This window comes from Quercus lobata, chromosome 8 (genome assembly GCF_001633185.2).
Source record: "Quercus lobata isolate SW786 chromosome 8, ValleyOak3.0 Primary Assembly, whole genome shotgun sequence".
Classification (NCBI taxonomy): domain Eukaryota; kingdom Viridiplantae; phylum Streptophyta; class Magnoliopsida; order Fagales; family Fagaceae; genus Quercus; species Quercus lobata.
Genome location: NC_044911.1, coordinates 65,424,159 through 65,446,763, shown reverse-complemented (window position 1 = coordinate 65,446,763; position 22,605 = coordinate 65,424,159). Strand labels below are relative to the sequence as shown.

The following is a 22,605-nucleotide window of genomic DNA, read 5'->3' as shown; positions in this document are numbered from 1 at the left end:
AGAAAGATCTAATGGGGTGCCCACTTATAGTGAAGTGGAGAAGCTTATACATATTGATGAGGCTTGCTGAAATTCAAATTCTTCATTTTGATGTCATTTTGAATTAGAATGTATGAAATGTGAGTCTTCCTTTTTCAAAAGTGTATATTACCCTCATAATGAAATGAATTTGTTTTGTTCTTAAATATATTAAATTTTTCTTGTTAAATACCCGACTTATAACAAAATGAAGTTAACTTGTTTCTGATGAATACAACTTTTATTTGTGTAAGTTTCAAACCAAACAATAGAACATGAATCTCCAAATCCATCTATAGGACTATTTGCAAATTGTTCAAGCCTGAAAGGACTTTGGAGAACTTTTCTAGACGAGGCATTCATTCGAAACGCCAAGTCATCCTACTGAATTTTCCCAATACTGACCTACCCACTGTCATCTACAGTCGGAGTTGGGAGTCACTATGTGGCGCCCCGATCACGTGCCCTTTCGCGATCATACAGGAGTTTTACTCCAACATGCATGGATTTGATACTTCTGTACCTCATTTCTTCTCTCGCGTTCGAGGTACGTGCATTGTAGTTACTTCGGAGATTGTCTTCGAGGTACTACACATTCCTAGAGTAGCGCATCCTAACTAGCTTGGTTGCAAGCGTCTGAGAATTGTATCCAAAGACGAACTCTCATCTCTATTTTGTGGGACACCTTCTTCTTAGGGTGACTGTCAAAATACCCCTTGCTCGGCTTTTGTTAAAGGCCCGAAATTCCTGAACATGGTGATGACATTCCTTTTCCATCCATTGTCTCACTATAACAATATCACAAAGCCTCGTGCTCGATTTTTGTTATCCCTCTTAGAGGATATCTTTATCGACTTCCCCTCTCACTTCATCATATCCCTTATAGATGTTTATAGGGATACGGCGACCTGTGATAAGCTCCTTTTTCCTTTGGCTATCACGAGGATCCTTCGCCAATTTTCAGCCTCCTTTCCCAGTTTTGATCACTTTCCTGTTATGGGTGCCATTGACGCCGCTACCGTTAAGTTATGGGTGCCATTGACGCCGCTACCGTTAAGTGGAGTGATGCACAACTTCGCTCGAGGCAGACTCAAACCGAGACGGACGCTCCTCCAGCTTCTACCACTCCATCCACCTCCGCTCCGTCTTTTGTGGGTGGAATGGCTCTTAAGGCCATCATGGCACAGCTTGTGCGCATGGATGCTCACCTTGACACTCTCAGTGATGAGTTGTGTCAAGTGAACACCCGTGTTTGTTGTATCACACGACGACAGGCTATCATAGGTGGTTTCACTATTGCTTCTTCTCCCTTTCCACCGGCCTCCGAAGATGAGAGTGACGATGGCTCTAGCAGTGATGATGCTGATGAGGACGATGGTGCTAGCTCGCCTAGTGATGATGAGAACTCTACTTGATGTACTTACCCTTTGTCACTCGTGACAAAAAGGGGGAGTAGTTTTGATATGAGAGTAATCATACACATTGGGGGAAGGTTAGCATAGGAGATCATTTTTGTTAGGGGGAGTGTATATGAGGGATGTAGTGAGGACTTTATGTATCTTTTTTTTTTTTTTTTGTAAGTAATAAGTTTATTGATATCAAAAAAGGGGAGCACCCTAGTACACAAGGAGTGTACAAGGGGTTAGACAATCAAGAACAAAAATTACAAGAATCTAGGAAATCAAGAAAATATAAAAATGATTGGTTCTACAATGCAGCCAACCAATCCATTAAAGTTCTAAAGAAAAATAGCTTCAAGTCTGAAATTGATTTCTCCTTATCTTCAAAGCACCTACTATTTCTCTCTCTCCAAAGGCACCATAATAAGCAATGGGGAACAATCAACCATATATTCCCATTTCGATGACAACCAAATCTGCCTTGCCAACATGCTAAAAGGCCCACTACAGACTGCGGCATAACCCAGCTTACTCCAAACAATCAGAACACCATAGCCCACATATCCATTGCTACCGAACAATGAAGAAAAAGATGATCAACCAATTCACCATTACACTTGCACATGTAGCACCAACCCAATATCCAAACCCTCATTTTCATAAATTGTCAATCGTTAAGCACTTCCCCAAAGCAGCAATCCAAACAAAGAAAGCTACTCGAGAAGGAATCTTTTGTTTCTAAATACTTTTCCAAGGAAAATAATAGTCATTAAAGCCCACTAAGAGACTATAATAGTCTTTAACCAGGAAGCCCTTCTCTCCATTAAGTTTCCAGCACATCTTATCCTCACCAAACCCTTTCACCGAAGCACCATAAATGTTATCCATGAAACCAGCCAGTGCCTCTAATTCCCGAGCATGCACACCCCTAAAGAAACTCACATCCAAAAAATGGACTCCATTATCAAGCTTCATAAGCTCAGCCATACTAACCTCCTTATCTCGGCAAACTCTAAACAATTCAGGATAGCTGACTGCAAGAGAAGTCTTACCACACCAATGGTCTTGTCAAAATTTCACCTTAGACCCATCCCCAATATCATATAGAATATGGTGAGAAAAAGAAGGCCATCCCCAACTAATATTTTTCCACAAGCCAACACCATATGGACCATTAACAAGCCTAGTACACCAACCACCCCATTCACTACCATATTTCACCTCTATCACTTGCCTCCAAAGGGCATCTCTCTCCATCCCAAATCTCCATAGCCACTTCCCAAGCAAAGTTTCATTAAAATGTCTTACCTTCCTTATCCCCAAGCCACCCGAAGCAATGGGACTACAAAAAATTGCCCATTTAACCAAATGGAATTTTGGTTCATCTCCAATGCCACCCTATAAGAAATTTCTCTGAAGTTTCTCAATTTGGCTAGCCACAGCTGTAGGAATAGGAAATAGAGATAGGAAATAAGTGGGTAAATTAGATAAAGTGCTTTAAATTAAAGTGACATCTTCTCCACAATTGGGTTCCATATTGCCTTGTCCTTGAATTTAGCTCCCAAAGGAAGACCCAAATACTTCATTGGAAGAGTACCTTGTTTACAGCTGAGGACAATCAACAATAAATCCAAATTATCCACCATACCCACAGGAACCAACTCTGACTTACCCAAATTTGTCTTTAGACTAGAGACCACCTCAAACCAAATGAGGATCATCTGGAGAAACAGAACCTGATCCAAATCAGCACCACAAAAAATCAAAGTGTCATCCGCAAAGAGAAGATGAGACACCGCCAATGATCTTCCCTCTTCACGACCCACACAAAAGCCTAACATGTGACCATCATGGACAGCTTTATCAAACATTCTCCCAAGGGCTTCCATAACCAATATAAATAGCAAAGGGGACAATGGGTCACCTTGTCTCAACCCCCTAGAACTCTCAAAAAACCCACAAGGAGAGCCATTTATCATAATAGAGAAACAAATTGTAGATATGCAAAAGAATATCCACTGCCGCCATTTGGCAAAGAACCCACCCTTTTCTAGCTGCATAAGAAATCCCCAGTTCACATGATCAAAGGCCTTCTCAACATCTAATTCACAAAGCAGCCTTGGCAACCCAGTTTTCAATCTACTATCAAGGCATTTATTAGCAATAAGTACAGGGTCAAGAATTTGCCGGTTCCTCACAAAAGCATTCTGTGAAGCTGAAATTATATCTTCCATGACTGTGCAAAGTCTATTGGCTAAGAGCTTAGCAATGATTTTATAACACCCCCCCCCCCCCAACAAGACTAATGGGGCGAAAATCCTTAACTTCAATTGCTTCATTTCTTTTAGGTATGAGGGTGATGAAAGTTGCATTCAAACTCTTCTCAAACTGACCTTTAGCAAAAAAATGATGAAAAACAGCCATAAGATCAGTTTTGAGAATACCCCAGCAAGCTTGGAAGAAAGCCATTGGAAACCCATCAAGTCCAAGTGATTTGTCACCATTAAAATTCTGTATGACCTCAAAAATTTCTACCTCTTCGAAGGGTTTATCTAGCCAATCTGCATTATCACCAGAAATCCTAGGAAATAGCAAGACTTCTGGAAACGGTCTATCAACTTGCACCTCAAAGTATAATTTCATAAAGAATTGAGTAATACAATCAGCAATCATACCTTGATCTAAAGACAAGATTCCATCAACCATAAGGCTCTCAATACCATTATTTCTTCTATGGGAATTAGCCATTCTATGGAAAAATTTAGTATTAGCATCTCCTTCCCTCAAATGCAACACCCTAGACTTCTGCCTCCAACTAACCTCTTCTACAAGAGTAAGCTTTTCAATCTTGGTACGGAGATCAGTTTGTTCTAACTTTTCCTCAACTGTTAAAGGTTGAGTCTCCTCTCTCACATCCAAATCATTCAACTTGTTCCAAAGATGCTGTTTTTTAATAGTGACATTACCAAACTCTGCTTCGTTCCACCTTTTTAGATCCAACTTCAAAGCTGCCAACTTCTTAGCTAGTATAAAACTCGGGTTGCCTTGGAACAAATAAGATAATTAGTCGCAAGGAGGTCTCACTTTCCTTCCCATTTGGAAAATGTCATCTACCTTTGCTTTTGTCCTTTCTCCTTATTCTCTTTTGTCCTTTCTTCTTATTCTTCTTTCTCCATTCCCATGGCTTCTCAGGATTCGATGAAGCCCAGAGGCCAACTCTTGTGGCTCGAGCCTCTTTTTCCCACTGGTATCATAATTCATAAACATAGAGATTTACAATTCTTGTCAGTAAGTCTTATCTTTACCTTTTATTTTTATTGAAAACTCACAAACATAGTGTTAGATTAAAGAGGCATAACATGGAGAAAGTACAAGAATGAAGTGAAGGTAATTTCTTACTCTTGCAAGTTCTAGGCGTTGGTCGTAGGTTGCATAGTGCCATGCAAAACCTTTCTTGAGCATTAATTCCTGGCAATGACAAAAGAGGGATAAGTTAGCTTAGTATTAACAAACACAAAAGAAACCAATGTTTAGAGAAACAGCACCTGAACAAATTTGCCATCGCAATATATGCAGCTTATTGATCTTCTAAACAAGGACTCACAAGCACAATCTTTGTCAGCTCCTCCTTTGCTTCTTTCCCATATGGCATTTCATTCTCTGGTGCATCTATTCCCCTGTTCAGAAGCTATTAACAACTGATTCTATATAAAAAATAAAAAACTAATAAATAAATAAAGAGATTAATTGCACTTTGTCCTCTTAAACTATGGGGTGAAGTTCAATTCCATAGTTCAATTCTCTATGTGGAAATTGTTTGATTTCAATTTTTTTTTTTCCTTAAAATTTTGAAATTGATGGAAATTATTAACTGCGAGGGATAATTTGTCAATCACCAATTAATCATTGGAAACTTGTTCGATTTCACAGATAATGGGGGATTGAATTTGACCCCATGATTTAGGGGGGCAAATTGCAATTAACCAAAAAACTAAAAGATTTAGCTACTTGAATCCTACTATAATTTTACCTTAGTCGAATTCGATACTTTCGAGCAAGGGTTTCCTTATTGTTCTGAAAATCGAGTATCCTAGTGGAAGAAAACAATAACAAACTATAATATTGAATCAAAATTGGAATCAAGGCCTATGCCTAGTAGATGACTAACCGATATCCAGACTCAATAATTTTTTTGTGAATTGCATATGCTTTTGTATAATTTTTCTCAACACACGCTTGTGATCTTTGGACAGCTGCTACTTGTACTTCTATAGGAACACAAGATGGCTCCCTTGGGTCTGTATACATTGTCATCCCATCTCCATCTGCTATAGCTCTTGAATCAACTTAGTTTCATTCCAATAATTCATTATCAATAAGTTTATAGACATAATTAATGTCATTTTTCACAACTATTGAGGTGGCAAGTTGTTAATACTAGACAATAAAATGATGTCAGTGATGGACACATGTGAAAGTCAATTACAATTTACAACTTGCCACCTCGGTAAGTAGTGAAAAATATTGTATCTATAGTGATTCATTATATCAAACCCAGCTTTATGACTTGATTATGGTAACATACATTGAGTCTGAAAAGAGAGTGGTTCTTACCGGAAATGTCTGAAATTCATACTTTACTCCTGCAGCCAATGATGTTGGGACCCCAGCAGTAAGTTGGACTAGGGTATGAGGAAGAGAAAGACCATAAAAGGCCAATAAACCCTACAAAATAGGCAATTTGAGAATATTTGTTACTTTCTTCCATTACAGTTCTATGCATTATATGCAACAAGTTATACATATATGTTGTGACAGGATCTTTTATTGTAAGCACCTATCAGGATTAAATCATTGGTCAACAGTGTTGTTGTGTCTTTTAAGATGAGTAACGAACACTTTTAATTGTTATGAAATTATTAGGGCCAAGTCCTCAACCACTTTTTATCCAAAAGTATTACACTCATAACAATTTCACAATATTTTTATAATAAATTATTGGTTGTAATTTAAATTTATCACTAAAATTACTTTTTTACTCATCAATAACAACGAATAATAACCTGCCACTTATAATTTGTTGTGAAAATATTATAAACATGACATTTCTCTTTTTTACCTAGTGGGCTTGAAAAAATTAATGAGCTATTGGAGTTGGATCTTAATGGGAGTCATTCTTTTTTTCTTTTTTTTAAGAGAGTTTCAACTTATGGCAGCTTTTGATGATAACTCTTTATCATACCAAAACACCAATCGGTTTTTAGCGTAGGCGGGAATTGAACTCCAAGTCTCTTATTTAACCATCAAAAACTTTACCAGTTGAACAAACTGAAACCCACTAATGAGAGTCATTCTTATGTGTGAGACAATGAGAGAGAATAGATACCATCCAATCAATATGATAATCTATGCTTTTGTTTAGTTTATATTTTAGCTAGATTATGTCATATGCTAATTAAGTTATTTATGTCCTTGCTATATATTGTGTATATAGGTATTTGGCTCTTGTAAAAACACTCTCTCTCTCTTTCTTCTTTTTTTTTTTTTTTTTTTTTGAGTAGTTCATGAGGAGAATGTTGTTGTTTTTATTAGTTAATGAAATCGATTTTTCTCAAAAATCAACGTGATAATCTATGATTTTATATATATATATATATATATATATATATTATTCAATAGAAACATAATAAGTATTTAAATGTATACTAGTTTTGGAAAAAAAAAAATTATACCTAGCTTGCTTTCTAGCTGTTGACTATTTGCTGTTGTATTAGGATTCTTTCTCATTTTCATTTTTTTTTTTAAAGGATATTTACAATATAATTTTGTTTTCTCATGCATATCGGAAGAGGTTGTATAGGGTGTTTAAGTTATTTAAAATTAGATATAATTCTTTATTGGGTGGGGGTGTGGTGGGATTTTAAACGTATGACACAATAATTTTTTAGATCTATGAAAGATTATATCTTCATTATCTTTAAAAAAAAAATCCTATTTCAAAAATATATATATATATATATATATATCTAATATGAGAAGGAGACATATGAAAAGGAGTCAAAATTAGGTTTGCATCAATTTGGTATAAGAAATTCCTTCAAGTTCAATAGAGTTTAGGCAATCAGGTAATAGAAGTATCGATGAAAACGTTAAAAATTGTTTTCTAAATCACCAAAGCTTGCAGAGAGTAAAGGGGGAAATAGGAAAGTCTTATAGTTCCTCATACCCAATCTGTAGTAGCCTGCAATGTCACATGATCACCCCATTCGCCACTCCTAGTTCATGAACCCAAAAAAAGGCATATAAGCATGAGAAATATTGTAATATTAATAATTTTGTGAATAAAATACCATTAAAACAGACAATAGCACAATACTTGCTCATTTTCTTCAAATAGTCATTGTAAGCCGTGGGGACATAACCCCCGTACATTTTCGGGTGATACTTAAGCTGATGACAACAAACAAAAATTATGACACTTCAAATAAATAATTAACTTTTGACATCTTAAAATAAGAACAGATCAAATGCAACCAACCTGTTGAGTAATCTGTTCTCTTTCGGAAGCGTGGTGGTCAGGAGAACGATACAGTTGATCAGATAAAGCACGAAACTGGGAAAATATAGAACTAATAAAATGTCTTTCAAATATATAACATCAAGAAGTAATGCCAATAATTATTATCAAGCATCACAAATATTAATACATAACAGTCCACTTTCATTGATCATTGTATAAGTTTTGTATAACTTCAAGCAATTCACTTGCAATATAGATAGCATACATCAACAATCTGGACCTTTCTCACTCAAAAATCATGAATGATGAATTTTACACAAGGATTTAAAAAGAAACAAAGCTTCTTAAGTCAATGGTTAATTATCAAATAATTTGATGTCATTTTTTTTTTTTTTTTGATAAGTAAGAAGAAAATATTATTAATGAAGGAAAAGTAAGAAAAATACAAAGAGTTCACAGTAGTGAAAAAAAAAACAATATGGAAAACAAATAGACACAAGCAGCCACTAAGTTATTCTAATAGACGAAAGAAAATCCATAGGGGTGGAACAATTCGAGAAACCCCAACACCGAGACCAATTAAAGAGGGTCCGTTGGCATAAATCTAATAACTGAACCACAGTTTTCCCCTTATCCTCAAAAGACTGCTAATTCCGTTCAGTCTAAATAGTCCACATTAAACAGCCTAGGACTAAATTCCAAATATCAGAACCATGTTTCCCAAGCCAATGATACCAACAAAATAATAAGTCCACAACTAAACCTGGCATGACCCAATCGATCCCAAACAACCGAAGTATATACGTCCACAAAGAATGAGCTATCGGACAATTTCATTTGCAACTCAAATGAGGAATTTATACAAATTATAGAAGAAAAAGACACATGTTACCTGCAGTTAATGACCATTAAAATTTAACAAGTACACATATGTCAAGTATATCTACACATGACTTGGACACCAACTGTATCTGGCAAAGGAAACCACCCCAACCTATCATCTATTCAAATAAGGCATTTAAAAAGTAGTTATAGAAGAAGATCCAGATAAAGGTTTGTTGCCTTCATTGGATGCCCATTACTTAACATATAAGCTCCGCATATCAGCCATCCCAGAATATTAGCAAATGACAATTCAAGGAATCTGCTATACATGATTCATGAGGTCCATTAAATTCCAACTTATTTGGATCCACTTTGAAATTGAATTGAATTTACATAAATCATTTCCATGGAAATTAAGGTTGAATTTTTAACGGTGCAATGAATTGCTTCTAAGGCCAGACTCAAAAGAGAATAAATACTATGACCACCAACTAACATCCAAGAATGCACTGCAGGTGATACTCATAACAAGCCCATAAAAAGGGATAACTGAGATACAATGTGCAGGCATATAAATATTATAAATTAAACTTCTTTTTCTTCACCCTCATCCCACCCAAAATAAATAAATAAATAAGCAACAAACCAACACTATTTTTCACCACTGAACAATATCATAGAACCTATCGTTTCCATTTCCAAGCATAAGCATTTATGCCGAAATATTTTTATGCGTGTGCATGTGTTGTGGGGGGGGTGGGAACCAACCTGGCAGTTACCATCTCCTTGAACCTTAAGCTCAACCAGCTCATATAACTGCAGCCTGAAAAGACCAAATATCTTAATATTAGATATGCAGTAATTTGAATGAATTTTCAATTAATATAAATACCCAAAAAGAAAGGTCACACACTAAAGTAATAACTTATAAAAATGTAAGAACTTGACAAGAAAAATGCATTTAAAAAATTTTGTCACCAAGGCCATTACAAAAACCTCATTCATAGCCATGTCAATAGTGTATGAGAAACACATACAAAATGAAGATCTTGGATTTATTAAACTAAAGATGACTCTAAGCTTATATTCATTACATTTATGCTATAATCAGAAATACTGTACCCTTCCAAACCCTTCTCTTTTTCCCTGCCCCTCTTATAAATTCCAAAGCCACCCTAATGTAGGTGTTGGTTTGAGAAATCAAATATGCCACCGGCATTTAGATTCTTGGGAATATGATGTTGGGGAACCTCAATGCCCAAGAAAGTAAGTTGCCCATGTTTGGTTTGATTAGGAATATTAAGATTGTTGAGAATGTGAGATCACAGATTTGGTTTATTTACAAAATTTTTATAAGAATGATTTATTCTTCCCAAATTATCCTTAGATTTATAAATACAATGTGTCACACATGTATTACCCATCACTTTTACATGGCTTATACAAAAAATATAATGAGAATAACAATATGAACCATTAATTAGCTCAAATCTCCTAAAATAATAATAAGAATTATTTTAGTTTTTTTTTTTTTTAAATGGTTTTCAAGGATGTCTTGCCTTGTCAATCAAAATTATTTATTTTCTTAAAAGACAAAAAAAAATTCCAAATAGGAGATAAATTTATAAAAAAATTAAAGGTGAATATAACCATAACATCAACCAAAAAAGAAGTTGAATATGTAGCATAATTACTTTAATAGAGACAGTAAAATTTTAGTTAGTCAAATGGTATGAAATTGAGGATATAATTATATCTCTTTATAAAATAGAGCCTTCCAAAGCATGGGAATGTGTTACCCACCTTTTTAAGAGGGTATCCACAAACCACCCTTCCAGATGCTTGTAGGTATCTAGATTACCTAGAACTATTTGTAACCAAACACGGGAATGCTTGGAAATCTTAAAAGATCACTCCGGACCAAACGACTAGTAAATTTCAAACAATAACCCTTTCTTTTTTTGATATGTAATATGATAACCACTTTCTCCACAAAGTTCCACAACATGAACTTCAAAATCCTGTCCATCTTAAAATTTCAAAATGACCCCTAAACCATGTTCAATACAAATTCAATCCTGATATAATAATTTCAAATTTTAGTACCCTATTTACTATTTATGCTCTTTGTTCATAATTCAAGTTCCCCTTCATTCTGCGCAAGTGGAAAATTTCAGTTCTCAGTACATAAATCAAAATGTTAAGACTGGCAGCTCAAGGATCATTCAAGTGCTTTTGATCAATTATGAAGTAAAAGACTGTTTTAATAGTTGTAATATTTTCAGTAATTATTCTTTTTAGTAATATAATTTATAAGCATATAACAACCTGGACTTCTCAAAACTCAAAAAAATACTAAGCATAGCAAGACAAGAAAAAATGACAGAAGACCGCTCTAGCAGCCTTTGATGATCTGATATTTCTTCATCAGCTGTGGGTATTTTCTCAATAGTCTTAGGAACATGCTGCAAAACGTAAATGAGAGAGCATCAATTGCTGTATAGTTTAAATGTCAATAGCCACAGCCTGGACAAGAAATTAAGAAATTGGATCTATCTGCTGAAAAGTAACCATATTTGTTTCAAAGAAATTAAAGTCAAATTGAAGTTGTAATGAAGATAGTCTGTAATTTAAAAGGATTTCACTCACAAGAGATTTTGGACAAGTATATATATCCATTCTATTCCCAACAGCACCCCTAAAAAAACTAGAGGATGATCTATGTCGCTGATCCACTTTAAGCTGAACTGCAACTCTCCTTGATGTTACAATAATAAAAGTTATTCAAAAATCATTTATGGAATCCGCTTTACAATGGCATCATGTTCAATATGTGTGAATATTGACAGCCAAGAATATCACAGCTTAGGAGAGGTTTGAAAATCCAAAGCAACTAAACACCCACAATGGAATAAATTCACACCCATTCTCACTGTGACTTTAATTAAGCACCCTGGATACAAAACCTTCATTTTCTTGAAAATGCTAAATATCTCTCTCTCTCTCTCTCTCTCTCTCTCTCTCTCTCTCTCTCTCTCTAAAAGGGCAAACCACTAAACATAAGACATGCTAGACAATTCCACTTCTAGCCATGCAATCCTCCTATTGTAATATATAGCAAATTCCACACACAAATAATGAAGAGGATGACAATGATAATCTATAACTTGAATATATATGTTGCCAGACAGGTGAACAGAACAACTAAAGATAAGATACTATACTTACAGGAACAGGAACCATCTAATTCAATCGTTTGCCTACTTCACCATCAAGACTGAACTCATCAACTATATCGATTATATGAAACAAATCACGCACATAAGATGGTTTTTCTCCTCCTGGTTTAGAGCATGATGCGAACATTTTAATTTCAGGTTGTACATCATTTTCCACTCTGTTATGATCACCCACCTCCTCTATTTTGATTCCACAGTGAACTGCCTTCTCCATTTGTATGAAAATCCAAAGCAAATAAACACTCACAATAGAATAAATTCACACCCATTCTCACTGTGACTTTAATTAAGCACCCTGGATACAAAACCTTCATTTTCTTGAAAATGCTAAATATCGCTCTCTCTCTCTCTCTCTCTCTCTCTCTCTCTAAAAGGACAAACCACTAACCGTAAGACATGCCAAACAATTCCACTTCTAGCCATTCAATCCTCCTATTGTAATATATAGCAGATTCCACACACAAATAATGAAAATGATGACAATGATAATCTATAACTTGAATATATATGTTGCCAGACAGGTGAACAAAACAACTGAATATAAGATACTATACTTACAGGAACAGGAACCATCTGATTCAATCGTTTGCCTACTTCAACATCAAGACTGGACTTATCAGCTATAACGATTATATGAAACAAATCCCGCACATAAGATGGTTTTTCTCCTCCTGGCTAGAGCATGATGCGAACATTTTAATTTCAGGTTGTACATCATTTTCCACTCTCTTATGATCACCCACCTCCTCTATTTTGATTCCACAGGGAACTGCCTTCTCCATCTGTATGAAAATCCAAAGCAACTAAACACCCACAATAGAATAAATTCACACCCATTCTCACTGTGACTTTAATTAAGCACCCTAGTTACAAAACCTTCATTTTCTTGAAAATGCTAAATATCTCTCTCTCTCTCTCTCTCTCTCTCTCTCTCTCTCTCTAAAAGGACAAACCACTAAACATAAGACATGCCAAACAATTCCACTTCTAGCCATTCAATCCTCCTATTGTAATATATAGCAGATTCCACACACACATAATGAAGAGGATGACAATGATAATCTATAACTTGAATATATGTGTTGCCAGACAAGTGAATAGAACAACTAAAGATCTGATACTATACTTACAAGAACAGGAACCATCTGATTCAATCGTTTGCCTACTTCACCATCAAGACTGGACTCATCAGCTATATCGATTACATGAAACAAATCATCCACATAAGATGGTTTTTCTCCTCCTGGTTTAGAGCATGATGCCAACATTTTAATTTCAGGTTGTACATCATTTTCCACTCTATTATGATCACCCACTTCCTTTATTATGATTCCACAGGGAACTACATTCTCCATCTGTATGAAAATCCAAAGCACCTAAACACCCACAATAGAATAAATTCACACTCATTCTCACTGTGACTTTAATTAAGCACCCTGGATACAAAACCTTCATTTTCTTGAAAATGCTAAATATTGCTCTCTCTCTCTCTCTCTCTCTCTCTCTCTCTCTCTCTCTCTCTCTCTCTCTCTCAAAGGGCAAACCACTAAACGTAAGACATGCCAATCAATTCCACTTCTAGCCATTCAATCCTCCTATTGTAATATATAGCAGATTCCACACACAAATAATGAAGAGGATGACAATGATAATCTATAACTTGAATATATATGTTGCCAGACAGGTGAACAGAACAACTGAAAATAAGATACTATACTTACAGGAACAGGAACCATCTGATTCAATCGTTTGCCTACTTCACCATCAAGACTGGACTCATCAGCTATATCGATTATATGAAACAAATCACCCACATAAGATGGTTTTTCTCCTCCTGGTTTAGAGTATGATGCGAACATTTTAATTTCAGGTTGTACATCATTTTCCACTCTATTATGATCACCCACCTCCTCTATTATGATTCCACAGGGAACTGCATTCTCCATCTGTATGAAAATCCAAAGCAACTAAACACCCACAATAGAATAAATTCACACCCATTCTCACTGTGACTTTAATTAAGCACCCTGGATACAAAACCTTCATTTTCTTGAAAATGCTAAATATCTCTCTCTCTCTCTCTCTCTCTCTAAAAGGACAAACCACTAAACGTAAGACATGCCAGACAATTCCACTTCTAACCATACAATCCTCCTATTGTAATATATAGCAGATTCCACACACAAATAATGAAGAGGATGACAATGATAATCTATAACTTGAATATATATGTTGCCAGACAGGTGAACAAAACAACTGAAGATAAGATACTATACTTACAGGAATAGGAACCATCTGATTCAATCGTTTGCCTGCTTCACCATCAAGACTTGACTCATCAGCTATATCGATTATATGAAACAAATCATCCACATAAGATGATTTTTCTCCTCCTGGTTTAGAGCATGATGCGAACATTTTAATTTCAGGTTGTACATTATTTTCCACTCTGTTATGATCACCCACCTCCTCTACTATGAATCCACAGGGAACTGCATTCTCCATCTGTATGCCAGGTCCATTTGCTGCTTGCTGATCATTGGCATGCCCTACATATTTGTTCGCAATCTATCAAATAAGCAAAACAGAAAATAACACCAAAATAAACAATAATCACAAAGGCAGCCACCGCCAAAATTTCCACTACCATAACTATAGTGTCTACCCGAAGGACCAAGACAATTCTGTGCAAGAATTGCAAATGCTCTGGCCCACCATTAGATACTCCGGAAGCTTCTAAACAATCAATCCGCAAAAATTCTTCTTGAAGCGCATGTGCTATAGCCTCATGATTCTCCACATTATCCTTCTCACAATAGCCTTCTCTAACAAACTCAACTCGACTCAAATCTTGGTCATATCGAGTCACACCACTACAAGAAGCATTATTCGTAAGAGTGCAAACATCTAGCAGATGATGGAGACCCCACCGAGTAACATCAGGATCATAATCATATGTAAGATGATGGAGACCCCACCGAGTAACATCAGGATCATAATCATATGTTGCCATTTGCACGCATAACTATAGGTTGCTTCCTTATCTCTATGCCCAAAAGATTTTGATATCTGGGTGAGACACATAAATTAGTCACAGTAAAAAATGAAACATCCAAACTAAAAATTTCATACAGGCATAACCCAATTAAAAGAATCTCAAATATTAACAAAACTGGCCAAACTTTAATGTAACAGTTCCTGATACACCTAATTAAATAACATTACCGTCACCCTCAGGAAAAAAAAAAAAAAGATGCCAGATATGAGAAATACAGTTAATCCACAATCAAATTATTTCTATAAAATTTTGATGCATAACCCACAAATATGAAACTATACCTGAAATATAAACTTTCATATATGTGCAAAAGTGAAAACTTTCAATCAAACTACTGAATTAAGAACCAAAAAGCAAAACCACTGAATTAATTTATCATCAAACTTTCAAACTCTAAATTCAATAACTTAAACTAACAAATAAAACAAAACAAAGACAACAAATTCAACTAAAAAAATTCACCCTCAAATTGCAAGAACCCGAAAAAAACAAAAAACAAAAAAAAAAAAAAAAAAAAAAAAAACAAAAAAAAAAAAACTAATCCTTATAAATTCCACAGTTTCAAAAAGTTCCAAACTTTTTCTTAAAATTCAAACAAGCCCTATTAAAAAAAATTGAATAAATTAAATAAAAATAAAAATAAAGGAATTTGTGGTAGAAGTAATGTAAAAGCAGAGACAAAGTACGAAACTTTACGTACCTGCGTGAGTCTGAGAATCAGAGGAATAAGTTGTGGGATCGAACGAAGCTAAGATTTTTTTTTTTTTTTTGGTTTTGGGTTTTGGTTTGCTTGAGGATAAAATTTTTGAGAAATGGACTGCGTGCGAAGTAGGCAAAGGCAAAGGCAGGAACGGAATGCGGAATCGTAACGAATGCGGAATCGTAACGGAAAGAATGTTGGCAAAGGCAGGACTGCGTGCGAAGTAGGTGAAAACTGTCGTCTCTTTAGGTCTGCTTTTCTTGAATTTCGTTTTTTTAAAGTGGCGCCGAATCAAATCGAAACCGCCATAAGCTGACGTGGCACTTTGGACCTTCATAGTTTTTTTTTTTTAATAGAGTTTTAATTTATGAAGAAAAAAAAAAACCTAATTGGAAGCTTAAACATATTCTTTTATGGTAGAAGGTTGAGAAGGACCTAACAATGCGTTAATTTATGTAGATTATATCTGTCATAACTTTTTATCATCAAATCAAGATATTAATCAGTTTTTGGTGTAGGCAAGAATTGAACTTCAGATCTCTTATTCAACTATCAAAAACTTTACCGGTTAAGTTAATTGGAACTCACTCATAGTTGATGCTTAATACTCCATTTAGACATGGCAATATGAGTCAAAATTTTCTGACCTGACCCGAAAAATATATGACCCGAACCCGATTTTTTTTACCCGAAGCAAAAACGGGTTGACCCGTGACCCGACCCGATTTTTTTGCAAGTTAACCCGACCCGTTAAAAAAAAATTCGCTAAAAAAATATTTAAACTACATAATGATACTAGGTGCATAAAACACAAAGTATCAAAACTAATAGTCAACATATTATATAAACAAGTAAAACTGTTGTAGAGAATGACTATTTGATTTTTTTTTTTTTTTTTTTTTTTTGCTGAAGACGGTTTGAGCTTCATGCCTTCATCACAACCAATAAGAGCTCACAAATAAATCACGGACATGAGTGACATGAGAGACAAGACAACACAAGGCTCAAGGCTGTCAAGACAACCATTAAAAAAAAAAAAAAAAAAAAAAAAAAATCTCATTCAATATTAGCTTAGTTGTAATCCATTTTCCAAGACTCCAAAGCCAAAGCCACGCCCACAATGCATAAAACAAACCTGAAAGTTGAAAGTTGGAACGTGACAGATCAAAGTTCCAAACCACAAAGGGCTCCAAAGCTTGCGCCTTTAAATCAAGTTTTAGCATGGGAAAAAATAATTTTACTCCATATCGATCACATTTTTTATTTGAGGATGTGAAAGCTACGTTGTGTACTAAAGGTTGGCTATAGGAATTTGAAAGTAATTTAATTTTTTTTATAGTCATAATTATACAATTTTAATTCTTTATTGATTTGCTTTCATGGTACATTAAGTTATATTAAAATATTGTATTGTAGATGAAGATGCTGACGAAATTGGCCAACTTGAGCTACAATTTGCAAGCATGAATATTTGCAGTGCTGAACCTGCTACCAACGTTAAGTAGATTGAGATTAAGGTGTAATTCTTATAAAATATTTACTTATTCTTCTTTACTTAATATGTTATGTTTATTTTTAATTTAACATTATAGTTTGTTTCCATAATCTTTCCAGCAACAAGAAGATAAGACATGAAGAAAAAGTTACAGATAGAAAAGACAATCAACATGTGAAACAACAATCTAGTAAGATGATCAACATGACTGACATTTTCCGATTAATACTAACAGACATTTCCAATGTTCCTGCTTGATATTAATTCGAGAATAATTAGTTAGACGTGATAGACAACTTGTGCAGGTTTAGTAAACATACCACAGTTGAGACATGTGACAGCCAACTTGTGTAGGCTTAGATGAGAATCAATAAAAACTTGCCAACTCAACTTGTGTGAAGAATATTGTCAATTTTTATGTGTGTATGTAGCATTACTCTTACACTTACACATGTACTTCCCAGTTCCCCTATACCTGACACACCTTAATTTGTGAGGTGTTGGTCAAGAGGTTCCTGCAATATTTCTTGCTTTGCATGAATTAATTTGTTATAATTGAGAAATCCTGCTTGAGGGACCTAACACCTGTACAAGGCTCATTTTCTTAGCAAACATATGCACATGTTTAGGTTTTCCATAAGAAATTCTGCTCTTCTAAACCCAACAAAAAACCTAAGCTTGATACACTCACCAATCTCAAACACCACAAAAAATTAATCCACCTAAAAGGCACAACATCCAAACCTTTCTTACTTGAACCCATCAAACTCTAATTTGCAGTACCAAAAACAGAATGTACAAATACTTTAAAATATCACATATTTCTAAATTACAACTTTACTTTTACACAATAAACACGATAAACAAATTAAATTGATCAAATAAGTTCATCCAAACGCACAGTTTGTTTTCCATTGAAATGAAACAAGTGTTTTCTGCGTATCATTTATTTTTAAGTTTATAGTGTTTCATATATGAATTAGTATGTCCCTTTTTGGCTTTAAACTGCCCAAATTAACAATAGCAGTAACAGTTGCAACCAATTACATATATTTGCATCACACAACAATGAGTTATAGCAGTATAGTTACAAGCAATAACATACACTTGCATCATACAACGAGTTTGAAATTCTCTTGCACATCTCATGAGTCATGAGTCTATGACGACTACCCGCTAAGTAAGGCCGCAATCAGGTGTACTATTACATCTGCAACTCCAGTACACAACATAGCATCACGTTCTGCTTGTCTCTCCATTAAAACAAATTCATTAGAATCTTTTTTTTTTTTTATTCTTTCACAATTGGAGCATTCTCCTTAAGAACTTGACTCATGCTGGGACACTTTTTTGGGTCTTCCTCTATGCACTTGCTAGACAATGTCAAAACTCTCATAGCAGATTTTATACACCCAGATGTGCCTATAAGGTTGGGGTCCATAATCTGTGCCAGCTTGGTTTCGTCTCCAGACACAGAAGATTTGATCCACTCCACTAGATTCCTGTCATTCTTAGGCCTGTTAACATCGAAAGCGGGCTTGCCGGTTGTCCATGGATTTGATCTTATTATGTAGATCAACTTCTGGAGTCGTATAGCCCATGAAACTCCAATCAAGTTGTCCAGCACTTGGAGTACTGTTGTGCATCTCTATCTCTACAAACTATTTCACACATGTAGAAGATGTATTAGTTTCAGTTACAAATTTGCCCAAGCTTATTGAGCACAATATTTAGTTTAAGGATAATGAGTGTACAATATTTGTTATGTGGATCTTGGTTGAAGTTTCTCAATATAAAATACATATAAAGTAAAAATTATAGGGTGCATTCATTTAAGCTATACCAATAGACAATAAAAAAAAGAGGTTGAATTTTATTATACTAAAAATTAAAAAAACATTTGTAGTCATTCTAAATTAAGAAGTTGGTTGGGGTGGGCACCTGCAAATAGAAGGGGTAAGAGTGGATTGTCCTTGACCTATTCTCTCTATTGGAAATAGATCCATAATTTTAAATGACGTGACACGTTGCTAGACATATAAAATAAAATCTTAACCTTGATATTCCTCAAATTCTGAAAATTAATAGGATTTTTATTTTATTTTTATATATTGTTTTACAACCACTGAGGAGATGACATGTCATGATTTATGTATAATAAAAGTGTTATTAATTTCTCTCTCCAACATTAATCATATGTTTTCATAATCAATTTCACAAAGAAGAAAAAAAGTATCATATCAAATAAAAAATAAACTTGCGGGTATTTATATACTTACTGTAGCAACTGCCTAGTCGAAAAGTTTGCATTTCAGATTTTCATCAATGACAATGGAGGAAGATTTGAAACTCCTTAATACTATCTGTTTCAAAAAAGAAAAAATGCACATCATAACTGTTAAAAGGTTTGTGTTGAGAAATCTGAGTCAAAACACATTTTAATGTAATTGTTTTGTAAAGTTTCTTAATGTCCAAGATGAAATGAAGATCTATTTTGAAGACACAAGTAAACAACTCATGAATCTGCTTGTTAGGACATATGTGATTCACGTGTTAGGAACATATGTTACTATTTTTATGTAATTGGCTAATCCCTTGACAAAACGCACTTTACTTGTATTTGGGTAGATCTAGAATGGGTTTAATGCTTCAAGAAATAAGGTTTCAAGTTCAAGTGTTAAAACCATGTAAGTCTGTCCAAGAAACAAATGTGAAAGTGCTGCTCATTAAAGCTTGACAGCTAGCATCTATCGAGGCATAGAGAGCTATCTAAATCCCGTGGCTCGACAGTTGCTCGACAGATAGGTATCTGTCAAGGTTTATGTAAAACAAATTTTTCAATTCTTTTTTCATCCAATCCGTGGATATATGTTTGGACTTTCTTTTCTCACAACCCTAAACATATATAAGGATTATTTTAAGGGCCGTCAAAGGTAACACAAGTTGCACAAGTGTGAAGCAAAGTCTTGTTCATGCAAATTGTGACCGGAGACAGAATTTGTCCTAGTTCATCTTTCTATTAAAGAAGCTACTATGTTTGTACACCGTAGGGTTTTGTGACCAAGCAACTTCATAATCTTCATCGTCTAGATGAACTGAAGAACTTTGCAGTCAACATCCTTCTCAAGTTGGTGATCAAGTTGCGTACTGGGATCCGTGCAATTGGTTAGTCACGTACTGGAAGCCGTGCATTGAAAATGAGAGATTGCCACAACAGAACAAGTCCAATTGGGTATTAGGGTAAGGGTTCAACTGTAGGTTGGTATAAAGTATTGGAATTCTTTTACTTGTGACCGCTTGTTTTGATAATAGTGGATTCTCGGGAATAGTGACCTTAAAATCACCTGGTGGGGTTTTTCCCATATAAGTTTTCCCCATTCGTAAACAAATCACTGTGTCAATTTATTTTCCGCTACATACTTAGTTTAATTGGTGATTTGTTTGTGCTACCACGCGTTTGCATGTTAATTTGATTAATTAATAAAATTAGCTAATTAATCAATTAATTCATCACAATGGGTCAATACGTTCTTGGCCTATCACTGCTGAGAAAAGAGGAAAGTCTGCCCTTCACATGTTAAATGGACCTTTGCATAATTAACGTAATTAATCTACTTGGGTGATCTTTTAGTTTAATTGGGGGTCAAAATTTTCCTAACAATAACTACTTAATACCATAGTCTAGCAAGGAAAACACACGCACATGCTACTAATCTATATATATATAACCGAAGCCTCTGAAGCTCCCACAATTTTCCACATCAGCACAATATTTATAAAATATAAAAAATAAAAACTTTTCTGAAACCAAAAAAAAAACATAAATGCAAAATTTTTTTTTCTAAAGCCCTCTCCTTCCCCAAAACCCAACACTAAAACTCAATCTCGCCAAGAAGCCATCCCCACACTGTCAAGTCTGAAATAGATAGAAGGCATCACCGATCTTTCCATGGTGCTACTCACACGACTATTGCCCCAAAAGTGGTGTGAATACAATTCTGGTTTCTTTCTTAGCAGGGTAAGACTTATTCATCAAAATGATTAACATGGAACCGTCGTCGATTAAGCGTAGAAGACCCCTTTGGTTAAGACTCAAAGAAACACAAGGGCCAACAAAAGTATACACGGCCTTTTCGCTTTGGTTTCTACCCACAAGGCCGCAAAGGCTTCGCTATTGGAATATGGCTGCATACTCAACCAAATAACACTAATGTCTGGACTGCAAAACCAGATAACCCTTCTGTCTCCTCAAATGCTACATTGAATTTAACAAGCGATGGTTTGCTACTCCTTCGCACGCACAGAGCAAGGTGAAGAAAATTTCACAGCTAACTTTCTAGAACCTGTAGATTCAACCCATTATACTCCTATGTATATTTTGATTAGGAATCCTTAACCCTAACCAAATTTGATTAGGAATCCATAACCCTATATTATATTATAAATAATATTTTTTAAGGGATTATTTGTTACAATGCAACTCACGACTGAAAATTTGTATTTTTCTGAATTTTTATTGCTCTCTTTATAATTCGGATTTTCTATTCAGTTTTTCTAGATTTAATTTTGTGAATTTTTATCTGGGTTCATGTGGCTACCGCTTAAAAACTTGATTTTAGTGTATAGTTTGTGGATTTAAATTCGAAATTCATTAGGAATTTTAAATTCTAATTATTTGAGATTGTGTATTTGAAATTTTTTTATGATTCATATGTTAGATATTGGGTCTGGAAAAATTATATCTCATGTTATGACCATGATGCACCTAGCTGGCTAAGCTATTTCATTTTAGCTAACCACTAGACAGTGCAGAATAAATTCATATTTCTCATGCCTGTTTCAATTCTTTTGGTCCATGAATGCAATAGTTGTTATGGAATACCAGTAACAGTATACCATTATGTCGGGGCCTCTTATGTGTGCAATGAAAGTAACACTATCAAGGAAAAGGCCTTTCCTGTACTCACACCTTGAGATGAATAGTCCCCCATGGAAAACAACGCAATAGGATCAAAGACCATAAAAGGTAAGATTTAAGCTCAAAATAAAAACTTGGTACACCTTTGGTAGAACTTGGAAGTCTTCTTGAAGATAAACTGCAATTCATATCACCAAAAATTTATGATTCATATGTTAGATATTGGGATTGGTATTGATGGTGAGATAGGTTTATATAGTAGAAAACAACATTTAGATAGTTTTGGTAATATTTGATATTATTGTACAGATTTTTTTTTTTTTTTTTTTTGGCTGCACTATTGTAACGATGATTTACTATATTGATTATTAGTCTGTGGACTGGTGTCACTTTGGAGCTTTAGAAGCCTCTATTGGGCTGCTATTGTTGTGG

General features: G+C 34.8%; 1 protein-coding gene across 1 annotated transcript; it reads right to left on the bottom strand.

The window, feature by feature from the left end:
- Positions 1 to 5,041: 5,041 nt before the first annotated feature.
- Positions 5,042 to 14,956, bottom strand: LOC115954930 (OVARIAN TUMOR DOMAIN-containing deubiquitinating enzyme 9-like). Its single transcript, XM_031072933.1, has 9 exons — positions 14,650 to 14,956; positions 14,283 to 14,551; positions 11,155 to 11,228; positions 9,532 to 9,586; positions 7,957 to 8,031; positions 7,795 to 7,868; positions 7,645 to 7,693; positions 6,033 to 6,143; positions 5,042 to 5,095 (listed from the first exon to the last, which is right to left on the bottom strand). The coding sequence occupies exons 2-9, from the start codon at positions 14,505 to 14,507 to the stop codon at positions 5,072 to 5,074; spliced, it is 687 nt and encodes a 228-aa protein (XP_030928793.1). The 5' UTR covers positions 14,508 to 14,551; positions 14,650 to 14,956; the 3' UTR covers positions 5,042 to 5,071.
- Between the last annotated feature and the right edge of the window lie 7,649 nt (positions 14,957 to 22,605).

Excerpts from the sequence above, each read along its gene's own strand:
- LOC115954930 (XM_031072933.1), bottom strand. The coding sequence starts at position 14,507 with ATGGAGAATGCAGTTCCCTGTGGATTCATAGTAGAGGAGGTGGGTGAT. Across the intron at positions 9,587-11,154 it reads CATCAAAGGCTGCTAGAGCG|GCTGCAGTTATATGAGCTGG; the intron begins GTCTTCTGTCAT and ends TGGTCTTTTCAG. Across the intron at positions 8,032-9,531 it reads AAGGAGATGGTAACTGCCAG|TTTCGTGCTTTATCTGATCA; the intron begins GTTGGTTCCCAC and ends ATATTTTCCCAG.